The 16,546-nt window shown below is 43.3% G+C and overlaps 1 protein-coding gene across 1 annotated transcript in view; it reads right to left on the reverse strand.

Moving 5' to 3' along the window:
- The window catches only part of zranb3 (zinc finger, RAN-binding domain containing 3), a 105,252-nt gene that overhangs the window by 87,935 nt on the left and 771 nt on the right, over window positions 1–16,546 (reverse strand). The window contains exon 2 of the mRNA XM_055638627.1: window positions 11,008–11,193. Within this exon, the coding sequence (XP_055494602.1) occupies window positions 11,008–11,177 (170 nt within the window). The 5' untranslated portion in view covers window positions 11,178–11,193. The remainder of the gene's footprint in view (window positions 1–11,007; window positions 11,194–16,546) is intronic.

The raw sequence follows: 16,546 nt of genomic DNA on the forward strand, positions 1-16,546 counted from the left end.
CTAGGAGACTGCAAGGTGACTTGGATAGGGTGGGTGAGTGGGCAAATGTTTGGCAGATGCAGTTTAATGTGGATAAAGGTGAGGTTATCCATTTTGGTGGCAAAAACGGGAAAGCAGACTATTATCTAAATGGTGGCCGATTGGGAAAGGGGGAGATGCAGCGAGACCTGGGTGTCATGGTACACCAGTCATTGAAGGTAGGCATGCAGGTGCAGCAGGCAGTAAAGAAAGCAAATGGTATGTTAGCTTTCATTGCAAAAGGATTTGAGTATAGGAGCAGGGAGGTTCTACTGCAGTTGTACAGGGTCTTGGTGAGACCACACCTGGAGTATTGCGTACAGTTTTGGTCTCCAAATCTGAGGAAGGACATTATTGCCATAGAGGGAGTGCAGAGACGGTTCACCAGACTGATTCCTGGGATGTCAGGACTGTCTTATGAAGAAAGACTGGATAGACTTGGTTTATACTCTCTAGAATTTAGAAGATTGAGAGGGGATCTATAGAAACTTACAAAATTCTTAAGGGATTGGACAGGCTAGATGCAGGAAGATTGTTCCCGATGTTAGGGAGGTCCAGGACAAGGGGTCACAGCTTACAGATAAGGGGGAAATCCTTTAAAACTGAGATGAGAAGAACCTTTTTCACACAGAGAGTGGTGAATCTCTGGAACTCTCTGCCACAGAGGGTAGTTGAGGCCAGTTCATTTGGCTATATTTAAGAAGGAGTTAGATGTGGCCCTTGTGGCTAGGGGGATCAGGGGGTATGAAGAAGGCAGGTATGGGATACTGAGTTGGATGATCAGCCATGATCATATTGAATGGCGGTGCAGGCTCGAAGGGCCGAATGGCCTACTCCTGCACCTAATTTCTATGTAAGCTAGATTGATCTCACTAAGAGGTATTGACAAATGGCTGATGTCTTTAATACGTAAAATACCTTGCACCAAATGTCCGATGTTTGTGAGGGGTGAAGTGACGAGAGTGGAAGCTAGATTGATCTAAGGGGTATTGACAAATGGCCAAGATATGGTAAGATATCTTGTACCATATGACAAAATGCCTTTGATGTGATGCATTCTGTAGAAACCTTTATTTCCTGTACCTCAGACCATGACTAATGTTTGTGGAATGTGCTAAGGTGACTAAAAAACACTATATAATAGATGCAATTCCGTTGTTCGGGAGGTGGAATGAGGACAGTGAAGTGTCTGTATTGTTCACTTGACTGAGGTTCCTGCCACCTCCATCGGCCGATAATAAGTTTTGAACTGGTCTACCAACCGTATTTTGAGTTGTCTGTTTATTAAGAAGCGAAACTGTTTAGTTGTAATAAAAGTAACTTTTTCAGTATCTCCTTCCTTTTCACCAGTTAGCCTGACATCGGTGGTGTGGAAGATGCTGGAGTCAATTATAAAAGATGAAATAGCCACACATTTGGAAAGCAGTAACAGGATCGGTCCGAGTCAGCATGGGTTTACAAAGAGGAAATCATGCTTGACTAATCTTCTCGAATTTTTTTGAGGATGTAACTAGGAAAATGAACAAAGGAGAGCCAGTGGGTGTAGTGTACCTGGACTTTCAGAAAGCATTTGATAAGGACCCACATAGGAGATTAGTGGGCAAGGTTAGGGCACATGGTAATGGGGGTAGAGTGCTGGCATGGATAAAAACTTGGTTGGCAGACAGGAAAAAAAGAGTAGGGATTAACGGGTCCCTTTTAGAATGGCAGGCAGTGACTAGTGGGGTACCACAAGGCTCGGTGCTGGGACCGCAGCTATTTACAATATACATCAATGATTTGGATGAAGGGATTCAAAGTGACATTAGCAAATTTGAAGATGACACAAAGCTGGGTGGCAGTGTGAACTGTGAGGAGGATGCTATGAGAATGCAGGCTGACTTGGACAGGTTGGGGGAGTGGGCAGATGCATGGCAGATGATGTTTAATGCAGATAAATGTGAGGTTATCCACTTTGGTAGCAAAAACATGAAGGCAGATTACTATCTAAATGGCGTAAAGTTGGGAATAGGTGAAGTACAACGGGAGTGGCGGCACTGCCTTGCAGCTGCGGCTCGCCTGCAGTCTGTTTGTCTTTTCTGTTTTTGTTTTCTCTTGTCCCGTTTTTAGTTTATTTTGGTTTATTTAGTTGTGTATGTGTGTGGGGTGGGTGTAACGTGTTTTTTTACTCTTCCTTCGGGGGGATGCGACCTTTCCTGCCGTATCCCCCGTCTCCGTGTCCGTCTGTGCTGAGGCCTATCGCGGAGCTGGCGGCCTCCAACTGCGACCGACCTCGAGGCTGCGGAGGCAGAGCCAGGACTTACCAACGCGAGGCTGGCCGACTTCGGGGCTGTGGTTGTGGTGCGACCCAACTTCCGACCCGACTTTGGAGCCTCGGAGGCTCGGCCGCGGGCCAGAGGACGACATCATCGGGAGCTCGAGTTCTGTTTTCCGGAGCTCCCGCAACTACAGCTGCGTCCGCCAGACTGGAGGACGGTAGCTTCGGCAGCTTCGACCGCCCCGGGCCGCGGAGTTTGAACCGGCCCATTTGCGGAGCATGGATTCAGCCGCGGGACTTACTTACCATCACCCGGCGGGGTCACAACATCGGAGGCTTGCATTGCCTCAGCGCAGAGGGAGAGCAAGGAGGGAAGAGACAATGACTTTGAGAATTTAAACTGTGTTGAGTGTTTGGTATTTATTCTATGTTATGACTGCAGGCTAAACCATTTCATTGCACTGAAAAGTGCAATGACAATAAATTGAATCAAATCAAATCAAATCAAATCTGGGAGTCCTTGTTCATCAGTCTATGAAAGTAAGCATGCAGGTACAGCAGGCCGTGATGATAGCAAATGGCATGTTGGCCTTTATATCAAGAGGAGACGAGTATAGGAGCAAAGAGGTCCTTCTGCAGTTGTACAGGGCCCTAGTGAGGCCACACCTGGAGTATTGTGTGCAGTTTTAGTCCCCTAATTTGTGGAAGGACATTCTTGCTATTGAGGTGTAGGTTTACAAGGTTAATTCCCGGGATGGCGGGACTGTCATATGGTGAGAGAATGGAGTGGCTGGGCTTGTACACTCTGTGGAGTTTAGAAGGATGAGAGGGTATCTTATTGAAACATATAAGATTGTTAAGGGTTTTGACATGCTAGAGGCAGGAAACATGTCCCCGATGTTGGGGGAGTCCAGAACCAGGGGCCACAGTTTAAGAATAAGGGGCAAGCCATTTAGAACGGAGACGAGGAAACACTTTTTCTCACAGAGAGTTGTGAGTCTGTGGAATTCTCTGCCCGGTGGAGGCCGGTTCTCTGGATACTTTCAAGAGAGAGCTAGATAGGGCTCTTAAAGATAGCGGAGTCAGGGGATATGGGGAGAAGGCAGGAACGGGGTACTGATTGGGGATGATCAGCCATGATCACATTGAATGGCGGTGCTGGCTCGAAGGGCCGAATGGCCCACTCTATTGTCTATTGCCTTTTGGTTCTGCAGGTATTACAGCGGTAGCAAAAGTACTTCCCTTAGCTCCTGATCTTCCTTTTGTTTTAGTACAGGTAGAACCTTTGACAGTTGCGATTGGTTGAGGATCTTGAATATTCCCGTAGCGTAAATTTGACATGAACCGTACTTCCTTTTGTATGAAGTTCACCAGATCAGGAAGCATGGCCTCTCGATTCTCATTTTCCTCCATCAGAACTGCTTTATCCCGCTACTTTTCTCTAAATCTATAGGGCAGTTTTAGAGTAATAATTTTCATATTGTTAACAACATTCATTTCTTGCATGTGGTTGAGATGTTTCATCGAGCTACACCAACAAGAAATATCGCGAACACCCACAATGCTTTCGTGTCTTCAGGCTGGATAGCTGTCCCAGCATAGGCCTTCTTCATGTAGCATTGGCGATCTGGTGCTCTTTACCAAACTGTTCTCTAAGCAATTTTATTACCATTCGATAGCCCTCAACTGTAGGCAACTTCCGACAACTTACAACAAGCTCCTTTGGATATCCGCTTGTGTAATACTCCAGAAATTGTAAACAATCTTCATCATTGGTAGTTTTCCTCTCCACTCCTCTCTCAAACTGGTCTATGAAAGTCTCATATCACAAGGGATTACCATCATACTTAACAATTTCCATTTGAGGTAAAGTGGAAGAGATATTATGTTGAGCTAGAGACTCACTAATTCTCATTTGATTCCACATCAAATCACAGACTTCTTCTCTAAATCCCTCCTTGGACTCAGAGGAACGGTAAACAGGCCTCTGAGAAGAGGGCTGGTCTGGATAAGTTTTGTCACGAGTCCCTTGGCTAGTTGTTCTTCCCAGGCTAGGCCTAAATGTATCATAAACAGGCATCCGCCAATCTTGGCTTGCTCGATCCTGTGAATCAGGTCTCCGGAAAGAGTGCTGAATTGCGTATCACAAGCCTAACAGATGGTCCAAAGGTTATTTGCTTTGGTTTAACTTCCTGTGGTTGTGATGGAGCTTCATCGACTATCCACTTAGCGCTAGCTTTGAATGGTGAGACCAGTCTTCCTTTGGTGGCTGTAGATTTAATTCAGCTGCTGTTTCTCGTTGAGCAGTTCCTTTTCTCAAATAAGTGCTCATCCCATCAGATACTTTAGAGCCGCCTCTTGAACTTTGGCCCTCCAGTATCTCAATCTTCGTCCTGGCTTCTTCCAACTTTGTATCCAGTTTCAAATGTTCCTTCTCTCACTTTAGCTGCCTTCTTTGTTCCTCAACCTCTCTCTTTGTCTGTTCCGCACGTGCCTCGGCCTCTCTCCTCGTATGTTCGAAATGTGCTTCCTGTGGTTCGATCTCATGCTTTCTCGCCAAGGTGGCAACTTAGTGAAAGAGCAGCCATAGTTGCTTCAGCTTCTTTATGAGCAGAGGCTCTTGACATTGAACTGGCTTCAGAACCAGACTTGTGTCTTGATCTTCGTGTAGAGACGTTTGAGATACTATCTAGTGTTGTTACTTCTTGTTCGATTTCTACACATCATTGCGTAGCATCTCCTACTAATAGCACACGTGTTCCTTTGTTCAAATTCAGCTAACCATCTCTTTGTATCTTCCATAAAATCATCAAATAACTTTGCCTTCCTTTGAACCACTGGGTGTGTCTTTTGTTCTTCCCGAGGCAGCTGTGAACTCACCAATGAGTCTTGCCTATCTCCAATCTCGTGACCAATGCTGAACAATTGCTCCAAATTAGATTGCACTGTTTTCACGTTCTCATCTGATACCATTAGTTTCTTCTGGAATTCAAATAACTGGACCATCTTCTTCCATAACTTGTCTCTATCCTTCTGGGTTTCTTTCAGGTAGGCTTCTTCTCCACCTGGCTTACTTGTTGAAGATTCCATGGCTCCCTCTGGTGGCGCTCCTTTGCCTGCCTTATCTGCATCATCTGGCTCCATGAATGAAACAGGTCTTGGCAGACTGCCAAACCTCTTCACAAGCCTAACAGATCTGAAGACGGGTTTCGGCCCGAAACGTCACCTATTTCCTTCGCTCCATAGATGCTGCTGCACCCACTGAGTTTCTCCAACATTTTTGTGTACCTTCGATCTTCCAGCATCTGCAGTTCCTTCTTGAACACCTCTTCAATTTGCTTCTGTCTTATTGATAAACATTCTGGTGAGTGTTCCATAAACACCCGAAAAGAATCCAAAACAAAACTGGACTTTCAGAAAACATCCAATTATTTTTGACGTATAGAAGTGACTTCAGAAAGAATGCATCTTATCTCAACTTCAAAATATACCAAGGCCAGCTCCTGGATAGTCCATTTTTACTCACTCTTGGCTGCCTTCCAAAACTTAGCAGAATTGGCTTCTCTACATCTCTAGACTCTTTATCAGAGCCTGTAATTTTACTTTAAATGCGACAGAACAGTCCAACATTTCACAGCGTCTTGTTTAAGAAGCTGTTCTAATTAAAGCATTCCAGCTTTACAATTTACAGCATAATACAATAGCTGTACTCAAGCTTTCGATCAGTGAAGTTTTCAATCTTCAGATAAGTCGCGTGGCTTTGTCCATTAACCTACCGGCAGGTGGGCTCGAAACCAATCTCCGAGCTGAGATCTAGCTTCTTCAGTTCCTCTTCTACGGAACCAGTCTTCAGTACCACTTCCATGGAACCAGTTCTTGTGGCAGTATTCTCTCACAGGGATTCAGCCCAATCTTCTGTCCCTCTTATATGGGACCAATCTTCTACCTCTTAGCTGTAAGGTAGCTTTCGATGTAAGTGCAGCAGGTAAAGCATGCAGGTACAGCAGGCAGTGAAGAAAGCGAATGGCATTTTGGCCTTTATACCAAGAGTAGATGAGTATAGGAGCAAAGAGGTTCTTCTGCAGTTATATATGGCCCTAGTGAGACCACACCTGGAGTATTGCGTGCACTTTTGGTCCCCTAATTTGAGGAAGGACATTCTTGCTATTGAGGGAGTGCAGCATGGATGAGCAGGGATGTTACTGCTATCCAAATATGCGGCTATCTCATCTTTTATAATTGACTCCAGCATCTTCCCCACCACTGATGTCATGCTAACTGGTCTATAATTCCCCGTTTTCTCTCTCCCGCCTTTCTTAAAAAGCGGGATAACATTAGCTACCCTCCAATCCACAGGAACTATTCCCGAGTCTGTAGAACATTGGAAAATTATCACCAATGCATCCACAATTTCAAGAGCCACTCCCTTAAGTACCCTGGGATGCAGGCCATCAGGACCTGGGGATTTATCAGCCTTCGGTCCCATCAGTCTATCCAACACCAGTCCTGCCTAATGTGGATTTCCTTCAGATCCTCTGTCACCCCAGATCCTCTGGCCACTACTATATCAGAAAGATTGTTTGTGTCCTCCTTAGTGAAGACAGATCCAAAGTACCTGTTCAACTCATCTGCCATTTCCTTGTTCCCCATAATAAATTCACCTTTTTCGGTCTTCAAGGGTCCAACTTTGGTCATAACTAATGTTGTCCTCTTCACATACCTAAAGAAGCTTTTACAATCCTGCTTTATATTCTTGGCCGGCTTACCGTCGTACTTCAGCTTTTCTCCCCGTATTGTCTTTTTGGTTATCTTCTGTTGGTCTTTAAACATTACCCAATCCTCTTGCTTCCCGCTCATCTTTGCTACGTTGTACTTCTTCGCTTTAATTTTTATACTGACCCTGACGTCCCTTGTAAACCATGGTTGTCCCTTTCTCCCCTTGGAATCTTTCTTCCTCCTAGGAATGAACTGATCCTGCACCTTCTGTATTATTCCTAGGAACACCTGCCATTTTTGTTCCACTGTCATCCCTGCTAGTGTATCTTTCCAGTCAACTTTGGCCCTCATGGCCCCATAATCCCCTTTATTCAACTGCAACACTGACACCTCCGATCTACTCTTCTCCCTCTCCAATTGTAGATTAAACCTGACCATGTTATGGTCACTGCCTCCTAATGGCTCATTAACCTCGAGGTCCGTTATCAAATCCGGTTCATTACATAACACTAAATCCAGAATTGCCTTCTCCCTGGTAGGCACCAATACAACCTGTTCAAAGAATCCAACATGAAGGCTCTCTACAAAGTCCCTTTCTTGGGGTCCAGTACCAATCTGATTTTCCCAGTCTACCTGCATGTTGAAATCTCCCATAACAACCACAGCATTACTTTTACTACATGCCAATTTTAACTCCCGATTCAACTTGCGCGCTATGTCCAGGCTACTGTTTGGGGGCCTGTAGATCAGTCCCATTAGGGACTTTTTACTCTTACAATTCCTTAGTTCTATCCATACTGACCCCACATCTCCTGTTTCAATGTCACCCCTTGCAAGGGATTGAATTTCTTTCCTCACCAACCAGGCAACCCCACACCCTCTGCCCACCTGTCTGTCTTTTCGATAGGAGGAATACCCTTGCATATTCAGTTCCCAGCCCTGGCCCTCTTGCAGCCATGTCTCAGTTATTCCCACAACATCATACTTGCCAGTTTCTAACTGAGCTTCAAGCTCATCCACTTTATTCCTTATACTTCGCGCATTCATATATAGTACTTTATTGACCTACGTATTCACTCCCCCACTCGCAATTGGCCCCGACTTTACTGTTGTCCATTCTCAAGCTTTCCTTCTCATTAATTCGAGAATCTTTTGTAATTTTTCCTGTAGCCACTTCCCCTTCAACTCCATCTTTATACTCCCAATTTGTCAATCCCTCCCCCCCACTATTTAGTTTAAACTCACACGTGTAGCCCTAGCAAACCTGCATGCCAGAATGTCAGTCCCCCTCCAGTTAAGATGTAACCCGTCCCTTTTGTACAGGTCACCTCTACCCCAGAAGAGATCACAGTGGCCTATAAATCTAAATCCTTGCTCCCTGCACCAGCCCCTCCGCCACACATTCAGATCCCCTATCTCTCTGTTCCTGTCCTCACTAGCACGAGGTACTGGAAGCAATCCAGAGATAACCACCCTAGAAGTCCGGCCTTTCAGTCTTCTTCCCAACTCTCTGAACTCATGTTGGAGAACCTCCTTCCTCTTCTTCCCGATGCCGTCTGTGCCTACGTGCGCAACTACTGCCGGCTGTTCACCTTCTCTCTCTCGAGGATGTTCAGAATTCGGCTCGTGACATCCTGAACCCTGGTACCAGGGAGGCAACAGACCATCCTTGCATCTCATCTGTCATCTGTCCGCTCCTCGGACAATGGAGTCACCCACCACTAGGGCTCTTCCCGACATTTGTCTTGCCGATCGAGTCCCATCTCCAGGATTGGAGCCACCGACGTGTCGCCGCTCGGACTGGAAACATCATCTCCCCCGACAGTTCCCAAGAGGGTGTACCTATTTTCATTAGGCACAGTCACCTGAGTTTTCTGCACTCCACAATTTCCACCCTTTCTCTCCATCACACACCTTGGTTCTTCCCGAAACCTCGGCGTGCCAACCTCACTGTAGATCCTGTCCAGGAAACTCTTGTTTTCCCGGATGGCCCTGAGGTCATCCATCTGCTTCTCCAGTGCCCCAACACGGTCCTTTAGGAGCTGAAGCTGGACGCACTTGCCACAGTTGTAGCAGTCAGAGGCTCCATCTGTGTCCCTGGGCTCCCACATTCTGCAAGCCTCACACCGTCTCATCTGCCCCGACATGTGTTCACCGCGTTCCGTCCTCTCGCACTTTATGTGTAGCCTCCTCTCCTCAGCCTCCTCGCCAAAGATTCACACTTTACTCGCAAGCACTTCCCTCACAAGGCCGCTCCCTCAGAGCCTTCTTGCTTATATTGACTGATAAATTGCCTAATTTACCAATTTACAAACCAAAATCCTCAGTTTTAAAGTGTTTTCCCCCTCTGACTCACTTCTAACTCTCCTACCACTCAGGCTAGAGCCAATCAGTGCTTTCTCCTGCTTCTCTTTGTTGCTGTTGCTTCAAAATCCATGGGAGCTCCGAGTTAAGTCTGTCTGTGCTTTGCCTCTCGTTTTCAACTGTTTTCCCCCTCTGACGCACTGCTATCTCTACTCCCACTCGGGCTAGAGCCAATCAGTGCTTTCTCCTGCTTCTCATTGTTGTTGTTGCTTCAAAATCCATGGGAGCTCTGAGTTAAGTCTGCCTGTGCTTTGCCTTTCCTTTTCAACTGTTTTCCCCCTCTGACTCACTTATAACTCTCCTCCCACTTGGGCTAGAGCCAATCAGTGCTTTCTCCTGCTTCTCTTTGTTACTCCACCATTTTGTGTTTATCTTCGGTTTAAACCAGCATCTGCAGTTCCTTCCTACAACATGTAGTTGATATCCATGTGAGCTTTGTCCCTCCCCCCTTTGAGGGGCCAACAGAAAATTTAAAAGCCCAAACTAAAACAGCTGTTCGATCAAACAAGAGTGCAACTTTGAACTGGTTGCTAGGCCAATCAGATGCAAAACCAGCTCTACAATTCCTTCACTTTTACATAAACAGTGCTCCTCTTTCAGTCAATCCTAAAACGCAACAATTGGTACAAGCTATTGATTAATATTATGATATATTTATGTTATATTAATAGTTTGTGGCATAGCTCCCCACCCTAGTGGTACTGTATGGCTTGGCTTTAATCTGTAACATTAAAAGGCAAATGCTGATATGTGCCACATAACTACATGCCACATTTCAGCTCAGATTTGTGCAGTCAGCGCAAAGACAGTCAAAAAGCACAGAAACGGGCCCCCTCGACCCAATGAATCTGTACTGACCAACAAACAGCTTTTATACGAATGCACTGCTAATCCCACTCACAGGAAAACAGCTGAACCACAATATTAAGTAACTCCAGTAAAGCTTCTGACAGCTGAGGGCACATGAAACTTCTAAATGTGAATCGCCTTGGACTTGTCGTGACCTGGAAAGCAAAGGGCCTGTCCCACTATGGCAACCTTATTTGCGAGTTTAGGAGAGTTTACTTCGCCACAAGCTCGCAGCATGGTTGACACATGGTCGTAGGTGGTCACTGGTAAGTCTTCTTCATGGTCGAGAGGAGTCCCCGTATAGTGGTTACTACTCGCGGCCTCAGTTTGGTCGAGGAAAGGTTTTCAACAAGCTGAATAATTTTCTGCAAGTAAAAATTGGTCGGCATGGAGAAACTCAATACTTTTCAAGTGCTCATTGTGTGTGTGTGTGTGTGTGTGTGTGTGTGTGTGTGTGTGTGTGTGTGTGTGTGTGTGTGTGTGTGTGTGTGTGTGCACGCGCATGCGTGCGTTCAGCGCTGATGGTCGATCCAGCTCGCGGTTTTTCAGGCGAGCTTGAAGGTCGCGTAAGTGGGACATGCCCTTAATACATTTATTGGGAGTCAATTCTTTCAATTTTCTAAATTAAAATGTTTCAAAACAGTATACTAAAATTGAATTTTCAAGCAGTTTGTTGCCCTTCGTTCAAACTCAGAGTTGGTCTGTACTACCAGGGAGTGCATTGTTCATAGCCTCTGAGGGGCAGTCCTAAGCCATGGACAATGGTGTTTTAGCATAAATTTGACAATAACAATTCTGCTTACCTGCCATTTCTCTCGATGGCAAACCTGATGCCTTCTTTCTGGAAAGGAAGCAATTTCTGATTCAACCTTTCAGGAAGTGTTGACAGCAGAGTTTCAAATTCATTTTTTGAACAGTCTTTCTTTAAGAAGGAAGGAAGAGGACTTTGTGGTAGCTTCTGGGCTTTCTTCATGGTTCCAGCAATGATTCTATTTAAAAATGTAAGGAATACATGTTGAGTACTCTAATTAATTAAAGATGACATTGTGAATTTTGATATGCATTATTCTGCATGCTAGTGTGGCACACAAAATGCAGCTGGTGCGAACAAGCATTATCTTCAGAAATCAATTCACTGCAAAATCAGTACTGGTGGTTCAAAAGTTATAATTCAATAGTCGTGTCTTAAGAAACCTCAAGTTATAAAAATTGCATCCTAGAGAAAATTATGTCAATGGGAAAATATAACGGGGGGGGGGGGGGGGCTTAAGGGCTAGAGTTTCAGACTCACTTTAACAGTCATTTTTCCCGCATTATTCTCAAAAATAGTAGCTTTAATAAGTAATAATAAAGTTTATTTTTATTACTGCAAAACAAAACCAAGGGTTCTATTATTTGATAGAATATCATTGAGCAAGTGTCAATAGAGGAATTGGTTGTAAAGTTCAATGACCTTCCAGAGTGAAGCTATCTTCTTAAGAGACAATAGTGTTGGATTGCTGCATGAAGGTCACATGGTTTTTCTTCCAACACCGATGTTTTTTTCACCCCCCCCAGACAGATTTTTTTCTGTTTCCCAATTACCAAAGTAACTTTCAAGTGGTTCAACCAATTCGGCCCACTTAATTAAAAATAATGCTCCCTAATTCTTCATCTCATTGTATCCAATTCGCAGTATAGAAATAGACATCATCATGGAACTACCTGTATTTGCCAGGATCCTACTTTTCAGATCTTTCTCTTTTGACACAGCCCCATAGTACTTTGAATTATTTTCATAGAAAACAAATAGCGACTGTAGAATTCATCAAAAAGAATAAATGAGCTTGATCTTGCATTTGTCTACTTAATTACATTAAAATGATCATCAGACAGCAATGAAAGTTAAACGCTGTTTGAAGCCTTTAATCATCTGTGACTACACTGGTCTTTTCACCTCATACACGAATGTTCGCTGATACACAGGGCAAATCAAAGGTTAGTGCAACAATGTGGCATTGAGGTAAAAGTTGAACCTGTTGAAAAGCAAAGATGAAAAGAGGACCAAAATTTTATTATTTGAAAACACGTGTAAAAATTAGAAAAGCTTGTTACAAAACTGCAAAATAACTTGGATTCATTGAATGTATTTACATTACTCTGTATCTAATGCTCAATACATGTGTCATTGTCCTCTAACTTTAAAACATTGTCTTTTACCCAGAGTAGGGTAATCAAGAACCAGAGGACATAGGTTTAAGGTGAGGGGAGAGATTTAATATGAACCTGAGGAACAACTTTTTCCACAGAGGTTGGTGGGTATATGGAACGAGTTGCCAGAGAAGGTAATTGAGACAAGTACTATAAGAACTTTATAAAGTCATTTGCATGAGCGAGATGGGGCATACAGGTTTATATGGACAATTGGGCCAAAAGGCCAGTTTCATGCTTTACGACATGCTTATGAAATGCAAACTCTTCGCTAGGCAGAAAAATCAAATTTCCATTCTCCAATGTTTCCCAAAACACCTCAAAGTTTGCGGATGACACAAAGCTGGGTGACAGTGTGAGTTGCGAGGAGGATGCTATGAGGCTGCAGGGTGACTTGGATAGGTTGGGTGAGTGGGCAGATGCAGTATAATGTGAATAAATGTGACCTTATCCACTAAAGTGGCAAGAACAAGGAGATCAGATTATCTGAATGCTGTCAGATTAGGGAAAGTGGAGGTGCAACGAGACCAAGGTGTCCTTGTATATCAGTCACTGAAATAAGCATGCAGGTACAGCAGGCAGTGAAGAAAGCAAATGCCATGTTGGTCTCATAGCAAGAGGATTTGAGTATAGGAGCAAGGATGTCCTACTGCAGTTGTACAGGGCCCTGGTGAGACCTGGAGTACTGTGTGCAGTTTTGGTCTCCTAAATTGAGGAAGGACATTATTGCCATTGAGAGAGTGCAGCGTAGGTTCACCAGGTTAATTCCCAGGATGGCGGGACTGACATATGATGAAAGAATGGATCGACTGGGCTTATATTCAATGGAATTTAGAAGGATGAGATGGGATCTTATAGAAACATATAAGGGATTGGACAGGCTAGATGCAAGAAAAATGTTCCCGATGTTGGGGGTGTCCAGAACTAGGGGGTCACAGTTTAAGAATAAGGGCTAGGTTATTTAGGACTTAGGTGAGGAAAAACGTTTTCACCAGAGAGTTGTGAATTTGTAGAATTCTCTGCCACAAAAGGCAGTGGAGGCCAATTCACTGGAAGTATCCAAGAGAGTTAAGATATAGCTCTTTGGGCTAACAGAATCAAAGGATATAGGGGGAAAAAGCAGGAACAGGGTACTGATTCCGGACAATCAGCCATGATCATGTTGAATGGCGATGCTGGCTCGAAGGGCCGAATGGCCTATTCCTGCATCTACTTCCCATGTTTCTAATTTTGAAAAAAAGAATGTATCGACATGATGGATTGCATTAGAATTTGTTGATATACATGGCGTTCAGAACATCAAATTCTATGGAACTGGATAAAGAAAAAATAGAAGGAGATCATGCCTTCACTTGAACAGAATAAAGAGCATGACAATGTGACAGCATAGATTTTAGATAAAATCAAATCAAATTGAATTATATTTAAATTATTTTTCAGACTTCATCTTCCACCTCATTTAAAAATTAATTTGATGGTAATAATTACATGAGATTTATTTCAATTAACTACAGATTAAACAATGAATATTCTATATTTTTAAGGAAACTAGATGTGTAGACAAACTGAGATCAATAATGCACAGGATCGAATTTTAAAGGCTAAAAAAAAAAGCAGATTCAGAAAATCTAAATTAAAAGCCCAGCAAATAGTTTATAACTGCCATAGGCTATAATATAGAACATTAATTCTCTTCTTAATTGACCAAAGGGAGCTGGCACCGGACCGGTCTGTAAAAGCGGAGGCATATTTATGCTAGACAGTGGTTTTATTTAAGATGAGGTATTTGATCTAGTACCAAAAATCAATAAGATTCTTAAAACATTGAGAAGCTTTTATACAAGTACACAGAACATGCAATTATGTTTAAGCATGTATTTATTTATGCAGCATTGATAACCACAGACTGACCAAGAAAGTAAATAGATGCCGAAACGAGCGCAGGTTTTTGGTTCATCAAACTGTTCACTTCCAAATTCTTCAAATGTTCCACCTTCATATATTCCTTACTCCCAACAATGATAGCGAACATTTTTAAAACTAAATTAAACACTAACTCCTTAGAAGGCTCATCTCAACACACTTTATCAGTGAGTTTATATGCAAATTGATTTCCTTACCAAATCAGCACTTGCAAACCCAAGAAATGTGTGTAAATGGCTTATCTGAGCACACATCATCTTCTTGTTAAATTTAGTTGGTCAGCCCATGGCTAGAAACAATTTCCCGATTCCATATCTCGGAAAGCTAAACTCTTTCTGAGTTCTAATTAAAAATCCATAATTAATTATCCATGTGTTCCTTTCACAGCACTGTCTTAATGGTTAGTGGATACAACTTTGAACTAGGGAATAAGTGTCCATTAGCATGCTTCCAATTTCCCATTCAATTAAATTCAGTTACATCAATATGAAACAAGGGATGTTTCAAATATCAGTATCCAGCACCTCAGTATATTTGTAACTGAAAATACATTTGTTAATAAAACTTCCGCATTTAAGAAAGAAAATCACATCTGTATAGGCACTATGAGAGATCTAATTAGTTTACCCTGAATGGCCATTACTTATAACTGCAACATTTGCTCCCTTCCAATACTTCTCTAACTCCTTTTCTTTTAGTTATTATTGATTTTTTCCCCACCAACCTTCCCTGATAAACAATCAAGATCATAATAACACCCACATAAAAGATATACACAATTCCCCTAAGTTAACTTTGCCATTAATCTTGAAACCTGACTCTTATCAACTTAGTGTGTCCAACACCCTCAGCTCAATTAACATTATCTTTGAAAGAATATGCCAAAAAATGTGTGTAGGAACTACAGATGCTGGTTAAAACCAAAGATAAACACAAAATGCTGCAGTAACTCAGCGGGACAGGCAGCATCGCTGGAGAGAAAGAAAGTGTGACATTCTGGATCTTCTTCAGCCATAAAGTTTGCTGTGTTTGTGGCAATTAAGTAAAATGTGGAGAGATCACCAATCACCATATAACTTCTTTGCCCCACACATAATCCTTCAGCTTTGACAACTGACAGCGTTTGTGAGAAACCTGTGTCAGTTTCCTCTGAAATTCACTCCCATTATATATCCCAGTTTAAGACCCTGCATTGGTCCTGCTTCAGGGTCTAGACCAAAATCAACCATCACTTGGGCTCCACACATGCTGCTAGACCTGTTGACCTCCTCTAGCAGCTAATTTTTAAGCTCCAGATTCATCAACTTGTGTATCTCCATTCCGTCTCCGACATAAGTACTGAAAGTCATGATTGGAACAGATGGTCCCTTTGGAGACCCAATCCCGTAAGTAGTAAGAGACATAGAAGCAAGAGAGAAGGAAGCTTCTTTTCCCCCATACAGATGGTCGTTGAAATCCAAATTGAAATCTATCCAGAAAACACATGAGACCGGAGATGCTTGAATCTTGAGCAAAAAAAAAAAAACTGCTGGAGGAACTCTGGGGGAGGCAGAAAGGAACTGTCAAAACCCTGCAGCAGTTTTAAAAAAAAATCAATCCAGTTTTCACCACAAATTAATCGATGTCTAATTTTGCTCCCATCAGTAGTACGTGTTAAGCACGAATCATGGAAACTTGGACGTAAACTTAACTGAAACTTTCTGATCCTGTTCTATCACAAGAACATAAAGTAGCTCTTATTAACGACACAAATTACATCCCTCGCAGATGTGACAGAAGAGATTTATTCCCTCCCAATCCCTGTTAATCAGATTGGAGCCTGCTGTTTGAGAGTGGGAAGAGTTCATTAATGTTGCCTCAGGGGAGGAGATTATTACCTAGTCTCATTCCCATGTAACGCCAGATGTACCAATGTGATTGAATTTTAAATGACCTAGCAAGCCACAATTCCAGTCGACTGCCACCTAGCTCACCCCCTGGCTCCAGTGCTCCCTCACAGTCACTGGATGGACACACCCACACGTTGATCCACCCACCTGGCGGCTGTGTATCCCAAGCAAAGATCTTTGATTCCCAGCTCCCTTGGCTGTTTCCCCAAATCCTTTAAAGTCTACCAGTACTACTTCCCCACGGTCCCTTGAAACAATGGCATCCACTAGTCCTTTCGGCACCGAGGATACATAATTAATGGTTTGCCTTACGTTGTGACCAACCTCCTCCTCTCTCCCA

Source organism: Leucoraja erinacea, chromosome 7 (genome assembly GCF_028641065.1).
Source record: "Leucoraja erinacea ecotype New England chromosome 7, Leri_hhj_1, whole genome shotgun sequence".
Classification (NCBI taxonomy): Eukaryota; Metazoa; Chordata; class Chondrichthyes; order Rajiformes; family Rajidae; genus Leucoraja; species Leucoraja erinaceus.